The sequence below is a fragment of the Bos javanicus genome, chromosome X (assembly GCF_032452875.1).
Source record: "Bos javanicus breed banteng chromosome X, ARS-OSU_banteng_1.0, whole genome shotgun sequence".
Classification (NCBI taxonomy): Eukaryota; Metazoa; Chordata; class Mammalia; order Artiodactyla; family Bovidae; genus Bos; species Bos javanicus.
The window spans coordinates 60,453,193-60,474,134 of NC_083897.1; the positions used below are offsets into that span (position 1 = coordinate 60,453,193).

At 49.4% G+C, this 20,942-nt stretch overlaps 1 protein-coding gene across 16 annotated transcripts in view; it reads left to right on the forward strand.

Moving 5' to 3' along the window:
• Positions 1–19,521, forward strand: part of TMEM164 (transmembrane protein 164) — a 180,190-nt gene extending 160,669 nt beyond the window's left edge. For all 16 annotated transcript variants that reach the window (XM_061409445.1, XM_061409432.1, XM_061409434.1 and 13 more), the window contains 2 exons: positions 13,231–13,331; positions 15,017–19,521. In XM_061409445.1, coding sequence (XP_061265429.1) covers positions 13,231–13,331; positions 15,017–15,223 — 308 coding nt within the window. In that variant the 3' untranslated portion in view covers positions 15,224–19,521. The remainder of the gene's footprint in view (positions 1–13,230; positions 13,332–15,016) is intronic.
• The last annotated feature ends 1,421 nt before the right edge of the window (positions 19,522–20,942 follow it).

The following is a 20,942-nucleotide window of genomic DNA, read 5'->3' on the forward strand; positions in this document are numbered from 1 at the left end:
ATCCAATCCAATCAATTGGATCTGATCATTTCCCACATTCATTCCTACCGCTCCTAGTTTGGGCTTCCCAGGTGGCGCTAGTGGTAAAGGGCCCACCTGCCAATACAGGAGAGGCGATTCAATCCCTGGGTCAGGAAGATCCTCTGGAGAAGGAAATGGCAACCCACTCCAGTATTCTTGCCTAGGAAATCCATGGACAGAGGAGCCTGGCGGGCTACAGTCCATAGCATTGCAAAGAGTTGGACACAACTGAAGCAACTTAGTACATAACACACCTCCTGTTTTATTTAGTTCAGATCTGATCATCCTTGACTTGGTCTATTACAACAGCTTCAATACTGGTCTCCCTGCCTCTTATCTCACCCTATTTCAATCAGCAGCCAGATGAGGAGCCCTGTCCATTACCATGTAAAATATAGTCTGAGGACCAGCAGCACCTGGGAGCCAGTTAGAAATGCAGTCTCCAGCCCCTACCCCAGACTGCCTCAGAGCCCACCTTTTAACTGGATCTCAAGGTGATTTGTAAAATTCAGTATATCTAATGTTGCAAAGTGGAAGCTGCTCACATGTCCAACTCTTTGAGACCCCATGGACTGTATCCTGCCAGGCTCTTCTGTCCATGGGATTTTCCAGGCAAGAATACTGGAGTGGGTTGCCATTCCCTTCTCCAGTGTTGCAAAAAGACTTCTTAAAGAACTGGCCCTCATCTCCTATTTATGCCTCTGTCTCCACTTGATAGTCCATTGAGACTCAACAATATAAAGTTCTTGAAGATACTGGGCCACTTGCCTCATTCAGCAAATAGGAGTTGAACCCCCTACTTGGTGTTAGGCACTTGTGGGGATAAAGCAGTGAGTAAAAGAATACATATTCTTGCTTTCACAGAGCTTACATTCTTTTGTGGGAGGAGACAGTAAAGAAATAAATAGCAATAAGTAAAATATATAGCAAGTCAGATGATGTTATAAGTGTATAGAGGCAGAGTTCAAGCAAGTAAGGGGCACAGTGCTGCTGAGTGGGTGGGGAGCGTGAAGGACGGCCATGCTGAGAATATGACATTGGAGCAAAGGCTTGCAGGTTTCTGGATATCTGGAAGAGTATACAAAGCAGAGAAAGTAATAATGAGTGTAAAGACCCAGAGACAGGAGTCTTTCTAGAGTATTCTAGCAATAGCAAGTTGGTCAGTGTGTCTAGAGCCATATGAAGGAAGGGGAAAGTAATAGGAGAGGAGGTCAGAGAGTTGATATAGGTGAGGGACAAATCCTGTCTAGGGTCTCATAGACCATTAAGAAGTTGCCATTTTCTTCTTAGGGAAATGGGAGGCCATTGGAGGATTTTGAGCAGAGGACTGACATGATCTGAGTTCGTATTTCAAGGGATCACCTAGTTGCTATGCTGAAATTTTACTATCCTGTAAGGGCACAGAGTAGAAGTGGGGAGATCTGTAAGTAATGTTTGTAATAAAAGAGGAAGGAGATGCCAGTGGCTTGAGCACTAACAGTAGAGGTGGAGAAAACTCAATGGATTCCAGATACATACAGAAGGTAGAGCCAGCAGGATTTGCTGATGGATCAGATGTGGGATGTGAGAGAGAGGACTCACAGATAACTCTAAGGTTTTTGACTTGAGTAGCTTAAATGGATTGCCATTTATGAAGATAAGGAAGGCTAGGAGAAGGGGGTTTGTGCTTGTTTATTGCTTTTTTGGAGAGGTGGGAGTGCTCTTCAGTGACCTAGTGTTGTATAGTATGCCCCACACTTAGTAGCTTAAAACAATGACTTATTATTTTTCACCGTTGTGTAAGTTAACTGAGTAATTCTTTGTCATGGACTTAATATGTATGTCCAACCCTGAAATTCATATGTTGAAGTCCTAACCCCCCAGTGTGATGGTATTTTGGAGGGGGGAGTCTTTGGAACATAATTAGGGTTGGATGAGGTCATAGGGGTGGGGCTTTCACAATTGTGATTAGTGCTGTGATGAGAAGAAGCCATAGAGTTCCCTAGCTCCTTCTGCCATGTGAGAACACAGCCAAAAGTTGTCTGTCTGTGAACAGAGAAGTGGGTTCTCACCAAACAAGTCTACTGGGGCCTTGATCCTAGACCTGCAGCCTCCAGAACTGTGAGAAAGAAATTTCTAATGTTTAAGCTACCCAGTTTATGGTATTTTGCTATAGCTGCCTGAGCTAAAACATTTTTTTTTCTACTTACTGGTCCTGCCTGGACTCAACTGGTACAGTTGGAATGGCTGGGCCTCTCTATTGACGAGGCATTTCATGACATGGGGGTCTCAGGCAGCATTCCAAGAGGGCAAGCCCCAGTGCATGAGAACTTATCAAGCCCCTGATCCCATCTTTTTGAAGTCCCATTGATCAAAGCAAGTTGCCTGGCTTAGCCAGATGGGCCATATGGCCAAATCAGTGTGGGAAAGGAATTCATAAGGGTGTGGATACTGGAAACCAGTGCTGTAACGATCTACCATAGAAGCCAAAATCAAAAGCTGGGTTTAAGAGAAAGACGCCCACTTAGATATCCAAGTGCAGATAGTGAGCAGACTGTGAGCTGTGTGAGCCTGGAGTTCAAGGCAGCGGTCCAGACTGAGATGAAAACGTTGGAGTCATCAGCAGGTATTAAAGCCATGCGATTGGTTGACATAACCCAGGGAATGAAAGTCTGTAGAGAATAGAAAAGCTCTTGAGTTCTGCAGCCTGGTTCTCTCCATCATTTAGAGGTCAAGGAGCTGAGGAGGAAGCAGTGACAGAGATCGAGAGGAAGCGGGCTGTAAGGCAGGAGTGGGGGGAGCTAAGACAGCAGCATCCCAGAAGCCAAGTGAAGAATGTTGCAAGACACAGAGGGTGCCTAAGATGAGGCCTGAGAATTGGCCATTGCGTTTAGCAATGGCAAGGTTATTTGTGACCTGGACAGGACCTGTTTTGGTGCAGTGGAGGTGGGGTGGGTGGGAATGGGGAGGTAGATGCGGAAGTCTGATTACCTCAGGTTGAGAGAGACCTGCAAGAGAGGAATTGGAGACATGGCAGTATAGACAAGTGCTGTCCAGTAAAAGCTTGGTAGCAACATAAGTGATATCAAATTTCCTTGTAGTCACACTAAAGAAAGGTAAAAGAAATGGGTGAAATTAATTTTAATAATGTAACTGATATTTAACCCACTATATCTAAAATATTATCCTTCCTGAATAATCTGTAAAATCATTACTGGGATATTTTACATCCTTTGAAATCTGGTAGTGTTTTTTACACTAATAGCACAACTCAGTTCAGACTAGCCCAATCTCAAATGTTGACTAGCCATGCATGGCAGTGGCTACCATATCAGACAGGGCAGGTGTGGAGAATTCTCTCAAGGAGTTTTGCTGTAAAGATGAGCAGAGGAATGGAATGTGCAGGGGTGAAGTGAGGTCACGTGTGTGTGGGTTTGTTTTAGAATGGGAGCCGTTAGTTACGTGTGTTTAGTTTATATGCTAATGGGAATAATCCAGTAGAGAGGAGGAACTCGATAGAAGAGAAAGAGGAAAGAGTTTTGGGGGAAATATTGAGGAGGCAAGAGTGGATGGCATTGGGATACAAAAGGGAAGGCCTGCCTTGGGCAGGATCCTGGGCAGTTCATCCATGGGAACAGGGTGAAGGCAGAGCACATTGGGTACTGACGTGGATATGTGCTTAGATGTGATCATGAGTGCTTATGGGAATTTTTGTCTGATTTCTTTTTTCTCAGTGAAGTAGGAATCGGGGTCCTCATCTGAGAGTGAGGATGGGATACAAGTATTGAAGCGAGGAGACAATATTAAATTGTGACCTGAGGGAGTGAATGGGCTGGGGGAGTGTAGTATAATTGCCTGGCAACACGGAAGATGCACTTCAGGTGTGTGTGATCATGAAACTCAAGTGAGAACAGCCAGCACTGTTTTTTCTCCAGCCAGATTGAACTGGCAAGGAAGAAGAGCAGGTTGGGACTGACCTAAGCCGCGCTGGGGATTTTTCAAGATGAGTACAGGCATAATGAGAGTTGCCGTGCCATCAAAGATGTAGGGCAGGGATCATTCAAGTGGTGGGCCATGGAAATGCAGGAGAGAAGGAACTGTGAGGGACAGCAAAAAAGATGGCAGGACCCATGGACCACAGACTCCAGCGGGGTCAAAGGGGGTCAGCTGGAAAGATATAAGTGGTGGGTGGAGAGGGAATACTTGACTTAATGAGGGGCTACAGGTATTCATAATTATCCGATCTCAGGCATGACCTTGAGAATGACTGGCTGAGGTGAGATGGGAACAAAACCATTGAGGAGGGGAGCTGAGAGGTGAGGGTTCTTATTAGATACATACTGAAATGATCAAGAGCTATGGCAGTAGTGTTTTTAGAGAGAGGGGTGCTAAGCTAGGTACTAATATCCTTGAGGAATATTGAGAGCCATGACCTGTACGTCTGTAGGCAGCTGTAAAAGGGAAGGGTAGTTGGTGGTTGGTACAGTATGGTGGTTGTGGGGTTTTCGGGAGAAAGGAAGGTCAATGGTCTGGAGACAACAATGCAAAGACAGACGTTTCCCACTCCTGCAGTGCAGGAGATGGAAGAAACTACAGTTGCACCCCTGGGTCGGGAAGATGCCCTGGAGGAGGGCATAGCAACGCACTCCACTATTCTGGCCTGGAGAATCCCATGGACAGAGGAGCCTGGCGGGCTACAGTCCACAGGGTCACAAAGAGTTGGACACGACTGTAGCAACTTGGCACACCCTCTTTCTTGTATGAGACCAGGGAAAAAAAACAATGACTGCTTTACAGTACTAGAGATGAAGCAGGGTCCTTGTGTCAAGTGGTAGATCATGAAAGAGCAAAAGGATGTGAAAGGGTCATTCAGAGAATTGATTGAGACACTGGGAGTGTGGCTAATGATTTCTCTGTAACTTTGCATATCCTGTTCCCTTTTCCTGGCATTCTCTTCCTTACCGTATGTACATGGAAGCCTTTTCTTCAGTCTTTTACCACTCAGCTCATGCCTCACTACTTTCCCAAAATTGCTCCAGCAAAGATCACCAGGGATCAGCATGTTGCCAAACCCAGTGGAAATAGTTGTATTTATTGCACTCTGTAGAGAAGTGTGTTCCCAGCAGTTTTCTGTGATGATGGGAATGTTCTATCTCTTCCCTGTCCAGTATGGTAGCCACTAACCATGTGTGGTTATCAAGCACTTGAATGTGACTAGTGCTACTGAGGAATCAGTTCTAATTTTACTTCATCTTTATCCATTTAAATGGAAATTGCCACATGTGGCTTGTTACAGTCTTTAATCTTGTCTTCAGTCCTGTCTTCTCATGGATCTTCTTTCTCCTGACAGAAGACCATCTTCTGTGTATTGGTGTTCTTCAGGCTCTGTCCTGATGCTTTAATCTCATTCTGTGTACTCTTCCTTGTTGATCTTACCCATACCCCAAGCTCTGTTTGCAGGCCATCTCCCTCTCCTGAGCGCTAGACCTGGGGTACCCTATAGGCATTCAGTGTCAGCATGCCCCCAGCCTGAGCTCTCCTCTCCCCTAAATCGATTCCTCTGTTGTTGAACTCATTGACCTAGAGGGTCACCCTAGAAACCTCCTCCATGTCCAACAAATCGCCAAGTCATCCGTCTCTGCAGTGGCACCCAACCTGGTCTTCAGTCTTATCCTTCTCCTGCCCATCATCCACACTGCTGCCAGAGCAGTCAAGCTAGCTGAAACCGAAATCTGATCTTGCATTTGCCTGTTTCAAACCTCTCAGTGGCTTCTTCTTGTGTAAAGGATAAAGGCCAAGTTCCTGGGCACAGCAGACAAGGCTCTTCATGACCTGAGCCCTCTTGCCTGTCTCTCCAGTTTCATTTCTTGGCACATGTCCCCCTCCCACTTGATGCTCCAGCAACACAGACCTGCTTGGGATTCCATGCAAACAGCATGCTGTTCCATGTCTCCACACCTTTTCCCAGGTTGTACTCACTGCCTGGAATGTTCTTTCCTTCATTTAAGCTCCTGTCCTCATCTCCTCCTTGTTCTTCAAAACTCACCCCAACTGTTATCTTCTCCAGCTCCTTTACCTCAGGGTGCCCATTACTTAGTGTGCTGACCTTATTGGGCTTGCCAGGTGGCACTAGTGGTAAAAAGAACTCACCTGTTGATGCAAGAGACGCAGGTTCGATCCCTAGGTTGGGAAGATCCCTTGGAGGAGGAAATGCAACCCACTCTGGTATTCTTGCCTGCAAAATTCCATGGACAGAGGAGCCTGGGGCTGCAAAGAGTCGGACATGACTGAGCATGCACACACAAGGCACAACTTATCATGCTGTCTCATTGCTCATAGGCCTACCTGTGCCTCCATATCCCCACTGCCTAGCATGGAGTCTGCCCAACATGTACCCAGTCCATGTTGAATGAATGGATAACATGTAAAAGTGAATGAGTTGAATGCAGTGGGAAGAAGATTGGTGAATAGGATGCCGCCTTGCCCTGTCTCATCTCCTTGGTGTAAGGCCTTCCCATCTGGGATTAGAGGATTAGAGAACAGACCCTTGGGAGAGGCCTCTGGGGGTCTGTCATGGCTGCTGGTGCACATTGACATCTCTCCCAGCGCTCATAAAGCTTCCTTCTGGCAGAAATCGATTTCAGAAAAAGCTATTATCTCGGTTTCCCCCTACCTTTAGAGCTGAAATGCTTCTATCCTCCTGGGATAGAAGATGCTAGCAGCAAATGTCACATTTATTTTTTCTTAAAAGTTTAAAAAAAAGTTTTATGTGTTTAATTTTTCTGAAAGTGCTTAAGTTTCTATTTTCCCTTAAAAGAAAACTGGTTTTTCACTGAGATTTTCCCAGGGGCCACATCCAGGTATATAAAAAAGGAATGATGTGTGTTTGTATACAATTTGCATATATCTGTGTAGACTGGGTCATCTGTTCTCATGGTGCTCTCTCTTTTTCTTCTTTTTTAAAGAAATTGAATATTTGATCACCTTTGCAGTGAAAAAATCCATCAGCAGTGAAAAGGCAGAGGAAACCACAGTCAAAGTCCCCCTTTATAGAAAAAGCTCACCTCTTTACAAGATTCCTTGTCTTCCAGTCTTTTATGAGATTTTGGATGGCTGTGGTTGCCATGATAAAAATAGCAGCTGCCATCTGTGTGCCAGCCTAGCTGCTGTGTTTACTTTTTTATATTTCTTACTCCACTCAGCAGCCCCGAGAGACAGACGTTACTACAGGAAACAGGCTTAGAGGGGTGGTGCAATTTGCTCACGGTCACCACTCTAGGCCATGACAGAGGCAGGACTCACACCCAAGGCTGTCTGACCGTAAGGCCTTTGTTTTAAACCACTAAGCCACCTTTCCCATCATTGACATACTGTTTGGTTCCGTCACTTACACTTGGCATCGCGAGCTGGGGACTTTTCTGCACAGGGATACAGTTTGGTTGTCATTTGAGTGGCAGTGACTATTGCATAGTATTGAGGCACCAGAATTTACTTCTCTCCCCCATTGGTTTGTTTCCAGTGTCCCAGTGCAGTACATAGTGCAAGTGTAAACGTCGTTGTGTAAATAAAGGCTGTTTGCTGGGTGTTGGAGGTATTCGACAGCAGTCCACAAAGTAACATTGTTGAGCCAAAAGGCTTAGACTTTATAGGTGCTCCAGAAAGTCTGTACCACCCTTTTCTGCAGCAGCGATGGTTTTTTGAGTGCTTACTGTATATCTGGTGCTGGAGGTGAAGTGGTGATTCAGAAACTGCCCGCCCCTCAGAGACCTGATAGTCTGACTTGAGATGGATTTTGTTCAGTCATTCAGTCGCGTCCAACTCTTTGTGACCCCATGGACTGCAGCACACCAGGCTTCCTGTTCTTCATCATTTCGGAGCTTGCTCAAACTCCTGTCCACTGAATCAGTGATGCCATCCAATCATCATCTGCAGTCATCCCCTTCTTCTGCCTTCAATCTTTCCCAGCATCAGGGTCTTTTCCAGTGAGTCGGCTCTTCCCATCAGGTGGCCAAAGTATTGGAGTTTCAGTATCAGTCCTTCCAATAAATATTCAAGATTGATTTCCTTTAGGACTGACTGGTTTGATCTCCTTGCAGTCCAAGGGACTCTCAAGAGTCTTCTCCAGCACCACAGTTCAAAAGCATCTATTCTTTGGTTGTCAGCCTTTAGAGATGGATGATGCAACACAGAATGAATGGTATTCAAGTCGGGGTTTGAACTAGAGGCAGTAAGAGCACTGAGACACGTGACTCCCTGGCAGTATCTGAGTGCTCCTCCCCCCCACCCCTTACCATAGGGTGGGACAGGGGACAGGGCCTTTAGGGGAGGACAGGGGAGGGTTGCTGAAGCGTGGCTGAGGATACTTCCCTGTCTGGTCCTTCCTGTCCCCCCTTCCCCCCAGCCACCACTCACGGGGTTGTCACTACTGCCCAGATGCCACCAAGGGGAGCCAAGCAGAGGCTGGAGGGAAGGGATACCTGGGAAAACCTGCTCAGCGGGGTTCTAAGCACCTGTGGATCCTCCAGGTTCCCTCTTCCCTTTCATGTCCTCAACAGCCAGGATGAAAACACAGGGCTGAGTTCCCACTCATTCAGTAGACAGGAAAACGCACCCAGTGTAAGTGCATTCCAAGGGCAGTGCTAGATGCTAGGAATTCAGAAAGGATCCCACTCGGTCCTCAACTCTGAGGCCTTCATCTAGATGGGTAGACAAAGAGCTGGGACAGTGTGGTGTGGTGGAGGGCTGGAGAGGCGGCAGTGAGGGCATTGAGTCCCTTGGCATGTCTGAGAGCCCAGTACTCTGCTGTTGACATTGGCTGTGGTGCTGCCTGTCTCTTGGCCTCAGTTTGTCCATCTATAAAGTGGACAGATGACTCCGACACTCGCAAAGGGCTTTCTGCCTCAGGTGTGCAGTGATCCTGCACCTTGCTCACGGAGCAAGCCTGAGCTTCTTCCCCAGAAGACCCAGCAGGCTTCTGTCGCCCTGTCTCCGCTCCTCCCCCTCCCCACGGTGGTGTTCTGCCTCTGGTCTTCTTCCTTGCTCTATTTAGGCTCCTGTGACTTTAGTTACCGTCCTGTGCTCATGACACCTGTGGCTGGATGCTCCATCCTATCCTCTTCACTGAGATTGCAGTTCATATCATGATGAAAATAATCAGCGTTTGTTAAATCCCAGATATGGCACTCCAATCATGGCTTAAATGATCTGTGAAGTAGGCCACAGCACCCTCTTTTGTAGATGAGTGAAATTGAGTTTGAGATACAGCGGCTGGCCCACGACCCTGAGGTCGCTAAGCAACCAGAGCCAGGATTTGAGAACCCATGTCTGCCCAGCTCCAGTGCCCACAGCGCCACCCCCATCACGCTGTATTTCCCAGAGTGCATACAGCCCAAGAGACACTTTCACTGGGGTATTTCATGGATGCCTCAACTCGAACATGTCTAAAATTGGCCTCATTTCTCCACCTTGTCTACAAAATCTGCCTTTTCTTCTTCTCCATCACAGCAAGTGGCACCATCAACCCAGTGATGGCCAGCTAGAAGCCAGGGCCACTGCTGTTATCTTCAAAGCTATCCATCCTGCTCCGTCTTTGGGCTCCGGAGGCTCTCTCTCTCGGGTGTCCCGTCTATCCTAGCCCATCCCTTACACCGAGGCCAGGGCGGTCTTTTTCAAGCACACGTATGATCAACCTCACTTTCTTGCTTCAGACACTCTCTTCTGCTTTCTGTGGCTCTGCAGCAGAGCTTGAAGCTGGCCACCCCTGGGCTGAAAGCCGTCCAAGAAGACATGTTTTGTTTGGTCCGTTGAGCATTCTTAAAACATTTTGAATTATTTGCCAACATTTAAAAATCAGGAAATTCCGTATGAAAGTGCCCCACTTCTAGCTTTTCATGCAAAAGTGAAAACACAGTCAGCTCTGGGCCCAGGTCTCCGTAGGGCAGGGACTGGGTGGTGCTGAGTGGGGACTGCCCTCTTCAGAAAGGGTCTGGCCTTTCCAGTTGGCTGGTCTCCAGTATCCCTGATGGCTCATTGTCCCCAGTCACTCCCGTGCTCCCAGTTAATTGCCTGCCTGAGGCTTCAGGCATTTAGTGTCATGACCCTGCAGCACAAAATGAAGCCCAAAGCCCTCAGCACGGCTCCTAAGGTCCTATGTGGCCCAGCTGGAAGCAGCCTAACCCTCTGAACCTCTGAGGCCTATTCCTGCTCACTGCCCCATCACACTGGCCTCTGTAGTCTCAGTGCTTCCCCATAGTTCTGTGAATTGGCTCACTCCCAGAAATGTCTTGGAGAAGGCAATGGCAACCCACTCCAGTACTCTTGCCTGGAAAATCCCATGGACGGAGGAGCCTGGTGGGCTGCAGTCCATGGGGTTGCTAAGAGTCGGACACAACTGAGTGACTTCACTTTCATGCATTGGAGAAGGCAATGGCAACCCACTCCAGTGTTCTTGCCTGGAGAATCCCAGGGACGGGGGAGCCTGGTGGGCTGCTGTCTATGGGGTTGCACAGACTTGGACACGACTGAAGCGACTTAGCAGCAGCAGCAGAAATGTCTGCTTTCCTAGACCCCTCTTTTAGTACCATTTGTCCTGTAGGACTCAGCTCTGTGCCCCCTCTGCCAAGCTGAGTTCCATCCCCCCATTATACGTGGCACAGACCCGGGTCATCACTCCAGCTTCTCACAGTTGCCTAGCTTGTCTGCCGCCTCCACCAGATCATGAGTCTGAGGCAGCAGGGAGCCCACCTCCTTTATGTTCCTATCCCCAATGCTTGGCACAGGGCTTGGAATATAATAGGTGTCTAATAATTGGTGAATAAGTGGATGGATCTGTGAAAGACTGACTTGGGAAAATACTCCTCCTCCTATTGCTGCCTACTTGCTTGAGATGAGCATTCCATGTTTCTTTCATTGCGGAGCACCCCCATTATAGGATGCCTGCACCCAGAACATTCTATGAGCCATTCCCTACTCTGAAAGGTCTAGCATATACCCAAGCCTACTGGGATGGGAGTTCTGAGTGATGGTAGAGGACAAATACACAATTTTTGCTGTTCCAGTGGGAGAGCAGGAAATGGCATGATAATTGAATATGGCATGATAACTGGATATGGCACATTCTTAAGAGGTGGCAGGAATACACAGAAGAACTGTACAAAAAAGATCTTCATGACCAAGATAATCACAATGGTGTGATCACTGACCTAGAGCCAGACATCCTGGAATGTGAAGTCAAGTGGGCCTTAGAAAGTATCACTATGAACAAAGCTAGTGGAGGTGATGGAATTCCAGTTGAGCTATTTCAAATCCTGAAAGATGATACGGCTGTATATTGTCACCCTGCTTATTGAACTTATATGCAGAGTACGTCATGAGAAATGCTGGGCTGGAAGAAGTACAAGCTGGATGGAATCAAGATTGCTGGGAGAAATATCAATAACCTCAGATATGCAGATGACACCACCCTTATGGCAGAAAGTGAAGAGGAACTCAAAAGCCTCTTGATGAAAGTGAAAGAGGAGAGTGAAAAAGTTGGCTTAAAGCTCAACATTCAGAAAACGAAGATCACGGCATCTGGTCCCATCACTTCATGGGAAATAGATGGGGAAACAGTGTCAGACTTTATTTTTGGGGGCTCCAAAATCACTGCAGATGGTGACGGCAGCCATGAAATTAAAAGATGCTTACTCCTTGGAAGGAAAGTTATGACCAACCTAGATAGCATATTCAAAAGCAGAGACATTACTTTGCCAACAAAGGTCCGTCTAGTCAAGGCTATAGTTTTTCCTGTGGTCATGTATGGATGTGAAAGTTGGACTGTGAGGAAGGCTGAGCACCGAAGAATTGATGCTTTTGAACTGTGGTGTTGGGAGAAGGCTCTTGAGAGTCCCTTGGACTGCAAGGAGATCCAACCAGTCCATTCTGAAGGAGATCAGCCCTGGGATTTCTTTGGAAGGAATGATGCTAAAGCTGAAACTCCAGTACTTTGGCCACCTCATGTGAAGAGTTGACTCATTGGAAAAGACTCTGACGCTGGGAGGGATTGGGGGCAGGAGGAGAAGGGGACGACAGAGGATGAGATGGCTGGCTGGCATCACTGACTTGATGGACGTGAGTCTGGGTGAACTCCGGGAGTTGGTGATGGACAGGGAGGCCTGGCGTGCTGCGATTCATGGGGTCGCAAAGAGTCGGACATGACTGAGCGACTGAGCTGAACTGAACTGAACTGAATGATAATAACAACAATGCAATAATAACAGTACCTGACACATACTGAACACTTTCATTGCACCAGATTCCATACTGAGAGCTCTTAACATATTCTTTCCTTTACTCCTCACAACTACTCTCGGAAGTAGCCCCATTTTACAGACAAGTAAAGTGAGGAACACGGAGTTTAAAGAACATTTCCTGGGTCAAGCAGGCAGTAAGTGGTAGCATCCAGGTTTGAAACCAAATCTGTGTGACATCAAAGTTAGCATGCTCAGCCACCATGCCACACTTCCTCAATGATGCTTCTCTTTAGAAACATGAAGGACTGATTAGAATAAAGGTGAAAATGAAGGCTGTGCAATTATGTATACAGTAAAATTCCAATCAGTAATCAGAAGAAGAAAGAAAAGAAACTCTCAAGGCAAAAAGAACAAAGGAGACACACCAGATTCTAGCAGTGGTCACATTCAGCTAGTAGAGTGTTGGGGGTGTATTCTTTTCCTCCATCCCATTTCTACCTTTTTAACATTTTCGAAATTTCCTTTAGTGAGCATGTGCAGTTGTCCCTCAGTATCCGAGGGGAACTGGTTCCAGGACCCCTGCAGATACGAAAATGCAAGGATGCTCAAGCACCTCACATAAAATGGTGTAACACACTTGGCTGTCTGCATCTGCAGTTGTGGAACCTGCAAGATCAACCATGGACCAGTCCAGTTGGTGGAACCTGGGGATGTGGAATCTGTAGATACAAAGGGCCAACTTTGTTACTATTATAACAGAAGTTAAAAAAAAAAAAATCCTCTCTAAAATGGCCCCAGCATTATGTGGCAGAACAGAGGTTGGGAAGAGGTGATAAGAGTCACCCAGCTAATCAGTGGGGCTGTCTATTGAGCAGCTGTCGCAGGCAGCGGAAGTGGGTAAAACAGCAGATGGCGGCTATGGCCTCAGCACCTGCACCCTCGGGGGGTGAGGGAGAAGGGTCCCCACCCCTGCTGTCTCACCATGTGCCCTTTTCTCCAGGTGCTTACACCCCGGAGCCCCTCAGCAGTTTCCGGTGGGCCCTTCTCTCAACTGGCCTCATGTTCTTCTACCACTTCAGCATCTTGCAGATCCTGGGCCTGGTAAGCTTGGTTCTATCCCATTCTATCCCTTCTGTTTGGAGTTCTTCATAAATCTTGATAATCCTGGTTGGCGCTGGTATATCGTTTTGTTTTGAAAATACAAGATGCCAAAGGCCACACTGTCAGATTGTTGTGTCTGGGTTGCTGATTTACAATCCACAGCTTTGGCCTCTCCAAAGAGCTTTCTGAATCCTTCAGTAATGACTTTCTTTCATCCCTGGAGAGGCAAGGAGGCCCTTCACTCATGGCCACTTGGGTCGGAAATAGTGAGCTGCACTGGACAGTGGTTTGCTGTGGCCTGTGTGGGAGGCAGGGCCCTGACCCTGGCCTTGGGGGAGGCTTCTGACCTTGGGTCCATTCTAGGCCTACCATCAGGCCCAAAGCTGCGTGGCCAGTGGAAGTGTGGTGTCGGCTGACCCCCGTAGCCTTCTGGGATGTTCAGACCTACCTGGAGTGTGGCTGATAGCTGGACTCAGTAGTTGAGTTATCCAGAGCCCAGGATTGCTCGGTGCCCGGGTGGTGTATCTATTGGTGGCAAAGTGAGTAGCAGTAGGCTGGGGCTTGGGTAGGGAGACCCAAGTTCATGTTCTGGTTCTGCCACTGCTCTGGGTGAGTCACGTTATCCTTCAGGGCAGCGTGTTCTCCACCCATCTGTGAAATGGGCACAAACCCTCCACCTCTCTTGAGAGGTGGTGAAGACTTGTTTTTAAGGAGAATGGGCTTGAAGGACTTTGGAAGGCAGCTGTCGTGGCCGTCCTCGGGGCAGGAGTGGCATATCCGGTTTTGTGTGCGAGCAGCATTAAATGTACCGTTGGCCGTGTGGAGCCTTGCGGGGCCTGGCTGGACTAGGGCACGCAACCGATGTCACCAGTGCCTTGGTCGAAGCAGTCATCTTCTCTTCCCCACCCTGGTGTGTCGCTCTGTTCCGGTTGGCCTGGGGGTAATTTGAGCTCCTTGCCAGTAGCACGGTTGTTTCCTGTGCTCTCAGAAGGAAGCAGTATGACCATCACGCCCTTACCTTCACACCTGTCTCCACTGTGACTCCTTGATTCCACAGGAGTCAGTGTCTCCATGTCACCACACATACCATGCTCAGTCTCACCTCCAGACCTCACTCAGGCTATGCCTCCTACATGGAAGGCTTTGTTCACTCCATTCCTCATCATTACTTCCATCCATTCTTCATGAGTTCATTCAAAATGGTATGACTTCCCTCATCAGATCTTATCTGAGGACTCTGCCGCCCCCGTTCTGTACACACCTCAGATCTTATGGTGGACAAAAGCCAGTGAGCACCGTATGGTTTGAGGTCAGCTGTGGTAGACCGATCATCCCAATTTGATTGGTTCCTAGTTATGCAGAGGCAGGGACCATGTAGTTGATGGCTCTCTTATCCCACAATACCTGTCTGGGTCTAGGCACATAGTAAATACTTAGGAACGTCAATGGACTCTGGGCCCAACCCAAAGGCAAGACCAGCTTTTCCCCTGGATGGCCTCCTCCATCACCTCCAAAGGGCTCTAGCCATGACCCAAACTTAGGGAAGAAAGATCCCACTATGAACAGGTGGGGATTTGTCAATCCCTCCTTGTCTAGTCCCCCTTAGGTAGACACGGCTGAACTGGCAGAAGCCAGAGAAAGCCTCAGGATGGTGAACGCTCACTCTACCTCCCTTGTCCCTGCAGGTCACCGAAGTGAATTTGAACAACATGCTGTGTCCGGCCATCTCAGACCCATTCTACGGCCCCTGGTACCGCATCTGGGCCTCGGGACACCAGACTCTCATGACCATGACCCACGGGAAGCTGGTCATCCTGTTCTCATACATGGCTGGGCCCTTGTGTAAATATCTGCTGGATTTGCTCCGGCTTCCAGCCAAGAAAATAGACTGAAGGTGCTTGTGTTTTTTTTGTTTGTTTGTTTGTTTGTTTGGTTTGGTTTGGGGTTTTGTTTTGTTTTTTTCTCCCCTTGAGGAAACAAGTCCTGACTTGACTTGGAGGACACCCAGTTCTTGGTGAAATCATGGGAGAGGGCAGTAGCTCGTTCAGTGTATTTCTTTTTCCCTCTTCTCTGCCCCTTTCTTCCAACATGTTTCCTTCCCCACCTCTTCCCCCAGGATGGCTCCTGGAGCCTGGGGTGTAGTGCTGAGGGCTCTCTCTCCCTGTTCCTTGTGGCCTTATGTGGTGAGACAGTAGTCAGTGGCTTTCACTCTGCTTGTTGGTGCTTTAACAACAGCTGGTTGAGGAGAAAGGGAACAACAAGCAGTAGTTCTTTTGGTATCAAAGTGATGAGATGCGGTTGTTTGATTTCTCCACTGCCAGGGATCTCCAGGCTTGCGCTGGAGTCCCCTCTTGTCTCCAGCACAGCCCCCGCCATAAGGGGACTGAGGCCTTGTTTCTACACCAGCGGCAAGCCAAGAGCCAAGGGGTTTCCCAGCTCATGGCCAAAATAGAACTGGCCAGATTCTTCCCACTGGTGTCCCATGACTCAAAGCAAGCAGCCAACCAGTCACTCCCTCCAGATACTGCCAGAGGTGGGGTTTAGGGGTGCTACCATCTGAGGGGCTAGATTCCACTGAGGCCCATGAGTGCTGTTCCAACAGCAAATCCAAAGGGAACTAGGTCAAAATATCCACAGCTAATACTAGTTTGGGACCTTGGGGAGATTCTACTTGAGAGCTGAGAACTGACCCATATCTGTGTCAGAAGTGAGCATAGACATTAATCAACAGAAGTGGCAACTTGAGAAAACTGTGATTTGAATCATAGGCTTACTTTTAATGTTGATAACAGATGACATTTTAATTTTGAGTGCCTCTTAAATGCTCTCTCTCTCTTTAAAGGCAGCTTCAGGGAAAGATGAGCTAGAGTTGGGCTTTTTTGGCTTTTGGGGTTTTGTTTCTTTATTTGTTTTGGGATGTTTGACTTCAGAGAATCCTTGCATTAGGACCTGTCTCTGGAGGACACCTGTCTGTCCATTTCGTGGTTTTACAGGATATATGAGCATCCTAGGTTTGGGAGGATACAGGTCCTGCAGCATGGCCTTCCTAGGACTAGATGTCATCACTGCAGCCAGCATCAGAGCTGAATTGTGTGAGGCTCCCCACCCCTACAGCACATGTCTAGATTGAAAGGCAGGTACCAAAAAATCAGGTCCCCTTGGTTGGAGGTTCAAGTGCTCAGAAAGGAAGACCTTTGGCTGCAGGATAGCCGCAGTCATACGTGGACCTCAAGAAGGGAGGTGGTAGCATTTGCTGACTCTTTGTCGGCACTTACTAAGAAGAGATTACTTAATAACAGAAAAGCTAGTTCTGTGACCTTCTCTGATTGCCTCCTCCCCAACCCTGTCTCCCAGTCTAGGCAACCCACTTGCCCTGGGCTCCTTCAGTATTCCAGGTGTTACTGTTTTAGACCTAGATTGAGTTTCAGTGACTCTGCTGCTGCTGCTGCTGCTGCTGCTGCTGCTGCTAAGTCGCTTCAGTCGTGTCTGACTCTGTGCAACCCCATAGATGGAAGCCCACCAGGCTCCCCCGTCCCTGGGATTCTCCAGGCAAGAACACTGGAGTGGGTTGCCATTTCCTTCTCCAATGCATGAAAGTGAAAAGTGAAAGTGAAGTCGCTCAGTCGTGTCCGACCCTTAGCAACCCCATGGACTGCAGCCCACCAGGCTCCTCCATCCATGGGATTTTCCAGGCAAGAGTACTGGAGTGGGGTGCCATTGCCTTCTCCGTTCAGTGACTCACTAGTCATTATTTTAGCAAGTGGACTTACTGGAGGCAGCAGAATGGAAGAGAGTCTCTTCCAGCAGGGTGAGGCCCAGGGAAGTGTCCATGGAAGGGCCCATCTCTTTGCAGAGGGACGCTGGCATTGATGCCATCAGTTCCCAGGGTGTGGGGTTGCAGGAGGGCGGTATGCTCTGGGTTGCCACCAGAAGAGGTACCTCTTGAGTGGCTGGTTTCACCCCGCCTACTGGCTGTGCATGGGCGTGGCCAAGGAGGCCAGGCCTCGGTGCTCCCTTGGCCTATTTACAAAATAAAAGGTTAGAGTGAGGTCATAGGAGGAGCCCCTGGAGGTCTGTCCTGTGCCATGCTGGAATCTCTGCCTCAGCTGGGGGCCAGCAGCCTGGGTGGCACAGACGCTGTGCCACCAAGGGCACAGTGGCAGAGCGCTCTCTTCCTCCCTGTCTCGGGCCTGGTGCAGGGTGCCAGTCAGCTCATGCTTTCCTCACATTGGCCTGCCTCCGAAAGCTCGTCTTTGCCCTGGCTGTGGCTCATTGCCCCTGGCTGGCTGGCACTTTGCTGCTGCTTGGCAGGAAAGAAGAAAGCGTAAGCCATGTGCCTGGCTTGGCCAGGCCGGCAGCAGGTGCACCTATCCGGGGAAGGGGGGTGCACTGCTTCTGGGGGCCAGGTGGGCTCAGAAACACGGAGGGGAGGGGACAGAGAGCAAGCCCTGTCCACTGGGTCCACAGGGAGCCACGGCCTGTGAGGTGCTGGGGAGCAGCAGGCATCTGAACTGGGCTGTACCTGACTCTTCCCTTGGGCCAGGCCGACGTGGAGAGGTGACCTGGCCCGACCCTCAGTGGCCTGCCTTGGAGGGTGGCCCCCACCACCATGGGGCCAGGCTTTCCTGCGCCTCCCTGGGGCCCTGCTGTCAGTGCCAAGGAGCTTCCCCAGCCAGCCTGGCCAAGTTTCCATATGCCATTTGCCAGTGTGTGGGAGCTCCATGTGTGTCTGGGAGGGTGTTTGTAGAAGTGGACACTTTCTTTTACAACAGCCCTAGCAAGGGAAAATGAGTATTCCCTCCAGCCCCTAGGTAGCCTCGGCTGAGGATCTGGGCCAATGAGAACAGTCTGTTCAGCTGGCCAACTTACGGCATCAGCTCCACATAACAGAGAGCTGGTCCCACCTGCTTGTAGCCCCCACCCCACCCTCCATCCCTTCTATTTGGTTTTGCACACCACAGATGATTTGGTCTATCTTCTTTCTGGAGGCCCAGTGATGTGTTCCTCTGTCAGCTTGTGAGGAAGTTATAGACTCAGTTTCCCCCACTCGGCCTCTCTCTCTCGGGACTGACTTCTCAGCATTCTCGGAAGCTGTGGGCAGGGTGGCCATGATGTGGGGGTGGGGAGTTCGGGGCCCTTTCCCATCTGGTACCTCAAGCCCAGCTCTCAGATCATCCCTTCGACTGCAGCCTCCCTCAGGGTTTTGCAGTTGGTGGTTGTTGATACCTCAGCGCACTGTTCTGTGGGGCAGACACAGCTGCACACAGAAAGCAGGTTGTCAGCACAGCGCTGGTGTTGGGGGGGCTAGTGGAAGACCGTTCACCCCCCCACACACATACCTTGCCCAAAAAAGAATTCCTTGGATTTGTAGATGTTGGTCATCTGAAGGGGAGATAGGGAGGTGGGCAAGGGGAGAAGAAGGGCCGGTATGGCCACTGTAAGACAGGATGCCAGTGCTGGTTTTGGTAAATGGGGAGCAGGCCTCAGGGAGGGCATCGGGAGCAAAGCCCCGGACTATGAGGAGGGGCGTCCTCACTGCACAGGCTGCCCTGCCCTCTGAGGGTGGGGAGGGTCTGTAAGTGGGAATGAGCCTTCCTCTTCTGTGCATACAGTGAGTCCCTTGTGCTCAGGAAAACCTAGTCGCTTATTGTTGCTCTCGTGACATTTTCTACACTGGTTAGCTACTCATGGCAAGAAAAACACAAAACAAAAAAGTCATTTCAAGCCAAACTATTGTTTTGGAAACCTGCTTTCCTTTGGTGTCAGCTTTGTATTACATTTGGAAGAATTCTTCATTTCTGTTGGTGTTATTGTGGTAGACAGAATAAGATAGTTCAGCTTGTAATTCTTTCTGCCAGGAAATTGGCGCTGCCTCTGTTGCCGCCCCCACCCCCACCACGGCCCTTCCTCATTCTCAAGGGGAGACTGCTGTGTCCTGGGCAGACCCCCTCCCTGGCGCTTGCCCCCACAAGTGACTCCCTTGGAGAACCAGTTTTTGTGAGTCCCCTAACCAGCTGCAAGATGAGTAGATGAGTACTTTTGCCAGGCCGCTTCTTGGGTGCTCTGTGCCCCCGCCAGTTTGCTCACCTCTTGGGACATTTTGTAATGTTTTCTCTGTTTTGTAAAACCCTTTTGATTGTACCAAAATGGTTTCTGCAGTCACCTTTGGAAATAAATGATTATTAATTAATTTGTGTACTTCGCACTCTGAATGTTAGATTGAGGTGTTTCTGTTGTTGATCCCTGAATGAAAAGGAACCCTCACCATGGCACTTACTGTTAAATGTTTCCTTCATTTACTGTTATTAAAAGATTTGTGAGAACCTATGAGTCTTGGCCTTGCTTCCCAGAAGCCTCTCAGAAGGAAGGGCTCCTGCTTTGAAAAGTAGACAGAAGGGGCCATTGGCCATCCAGGCTGTGGAGGACCACCATGGGGCAGTGGGCTTGCTCAGCACAGCTCTGCCCCCAGAGTCACATGGCTCCAGTCATATGGCCTTGAAGCCCCCCCACTGCCTGCTGAGACCCAACAGGCCTTATGCTCTTCACAGGGCTTGTTGGCTGGGGATATCTGCTGGCCTCGAGGGACCCTGGCCTCAAGGGACCCCACGTGCGCTAGAGGACTGAACGACAGGAGGCAGCTCTAAAATCAGATGCGATCAGGCTCCCTCATCCCAAGTTTCTCGGGGGCCAGCTCTGTTCAGCACAGGGCCAAGGCTGACACAAGTCAGACCGTGCCATGTGGAGGTAATCTGCTCCTGGGGAACAGTTGGACCTGGCTTTCTAGGGCTCCCGACTGAACCCCGTAGTGACTATGATTAGCTATGCCCACCTTCACACCAGAGAGACACTGTACTCAGACGTTTGCTGGTGCTGCTGCTTCTACAGGGGACACAGCTAGCCACAGGGGCCTCCAGTGCAAGTGGGCTTCCTTCATTGGCCAGGAGTCAGAAGCCTTGGCCTTCAGAGTAGATGGGCCCTGCCATCCTGGACCACAAAACCACAAGCTTGGGCAAGTCACTCATTTGCTTGCGACCCCAGGTTCTCTGTCAGTAAAACTATAGCTGCACCTGTGTGACACGCAGGGCACACTAAGTCCCTCCACATGCCTTCCAGGATGTGATCCCCTCAAAAGCACAGTGAGTGGACTGCTCGTGCTGTCCCTATGGTATAGGCAGACACTGAGAAAACTGGGACTCGGAGCTAACCAATGGAGGAGCTGGCCTAGGAGTTGGTTTTGTGAGGCTCCAGAGCTTAGGTGCTCAGCACCCTGACCCCGGGCTCTGCTGCCCATCTGGGGTGCTGGGATGACTGGGCAGACCCTCAGCAGGGGGCTCCAGGTCTGAGAGGAACAGGAGGAGAACCAGGCAGTGCTACAGAAGGTGGACCGCATGAGTGCTGAGGCAGGGGAGTCAGGCCCATCTTTTCTTCTGCTGCCAGCAGACCTACCTGACCCTGGCGAGCCGCAGAGCAGAGCTGCAAGGCCTACAAGTAAACAAGATGGTGCTGCACAGGGCCAGGCCAGGGCTGGCCCAGGGGCAGAGGCTGCCAGAGGGCGGTGAGAGAAGGTGGTCCTGTGGTCCTTCTGTGTGTCTTCCATTTCAGAAAGATGAC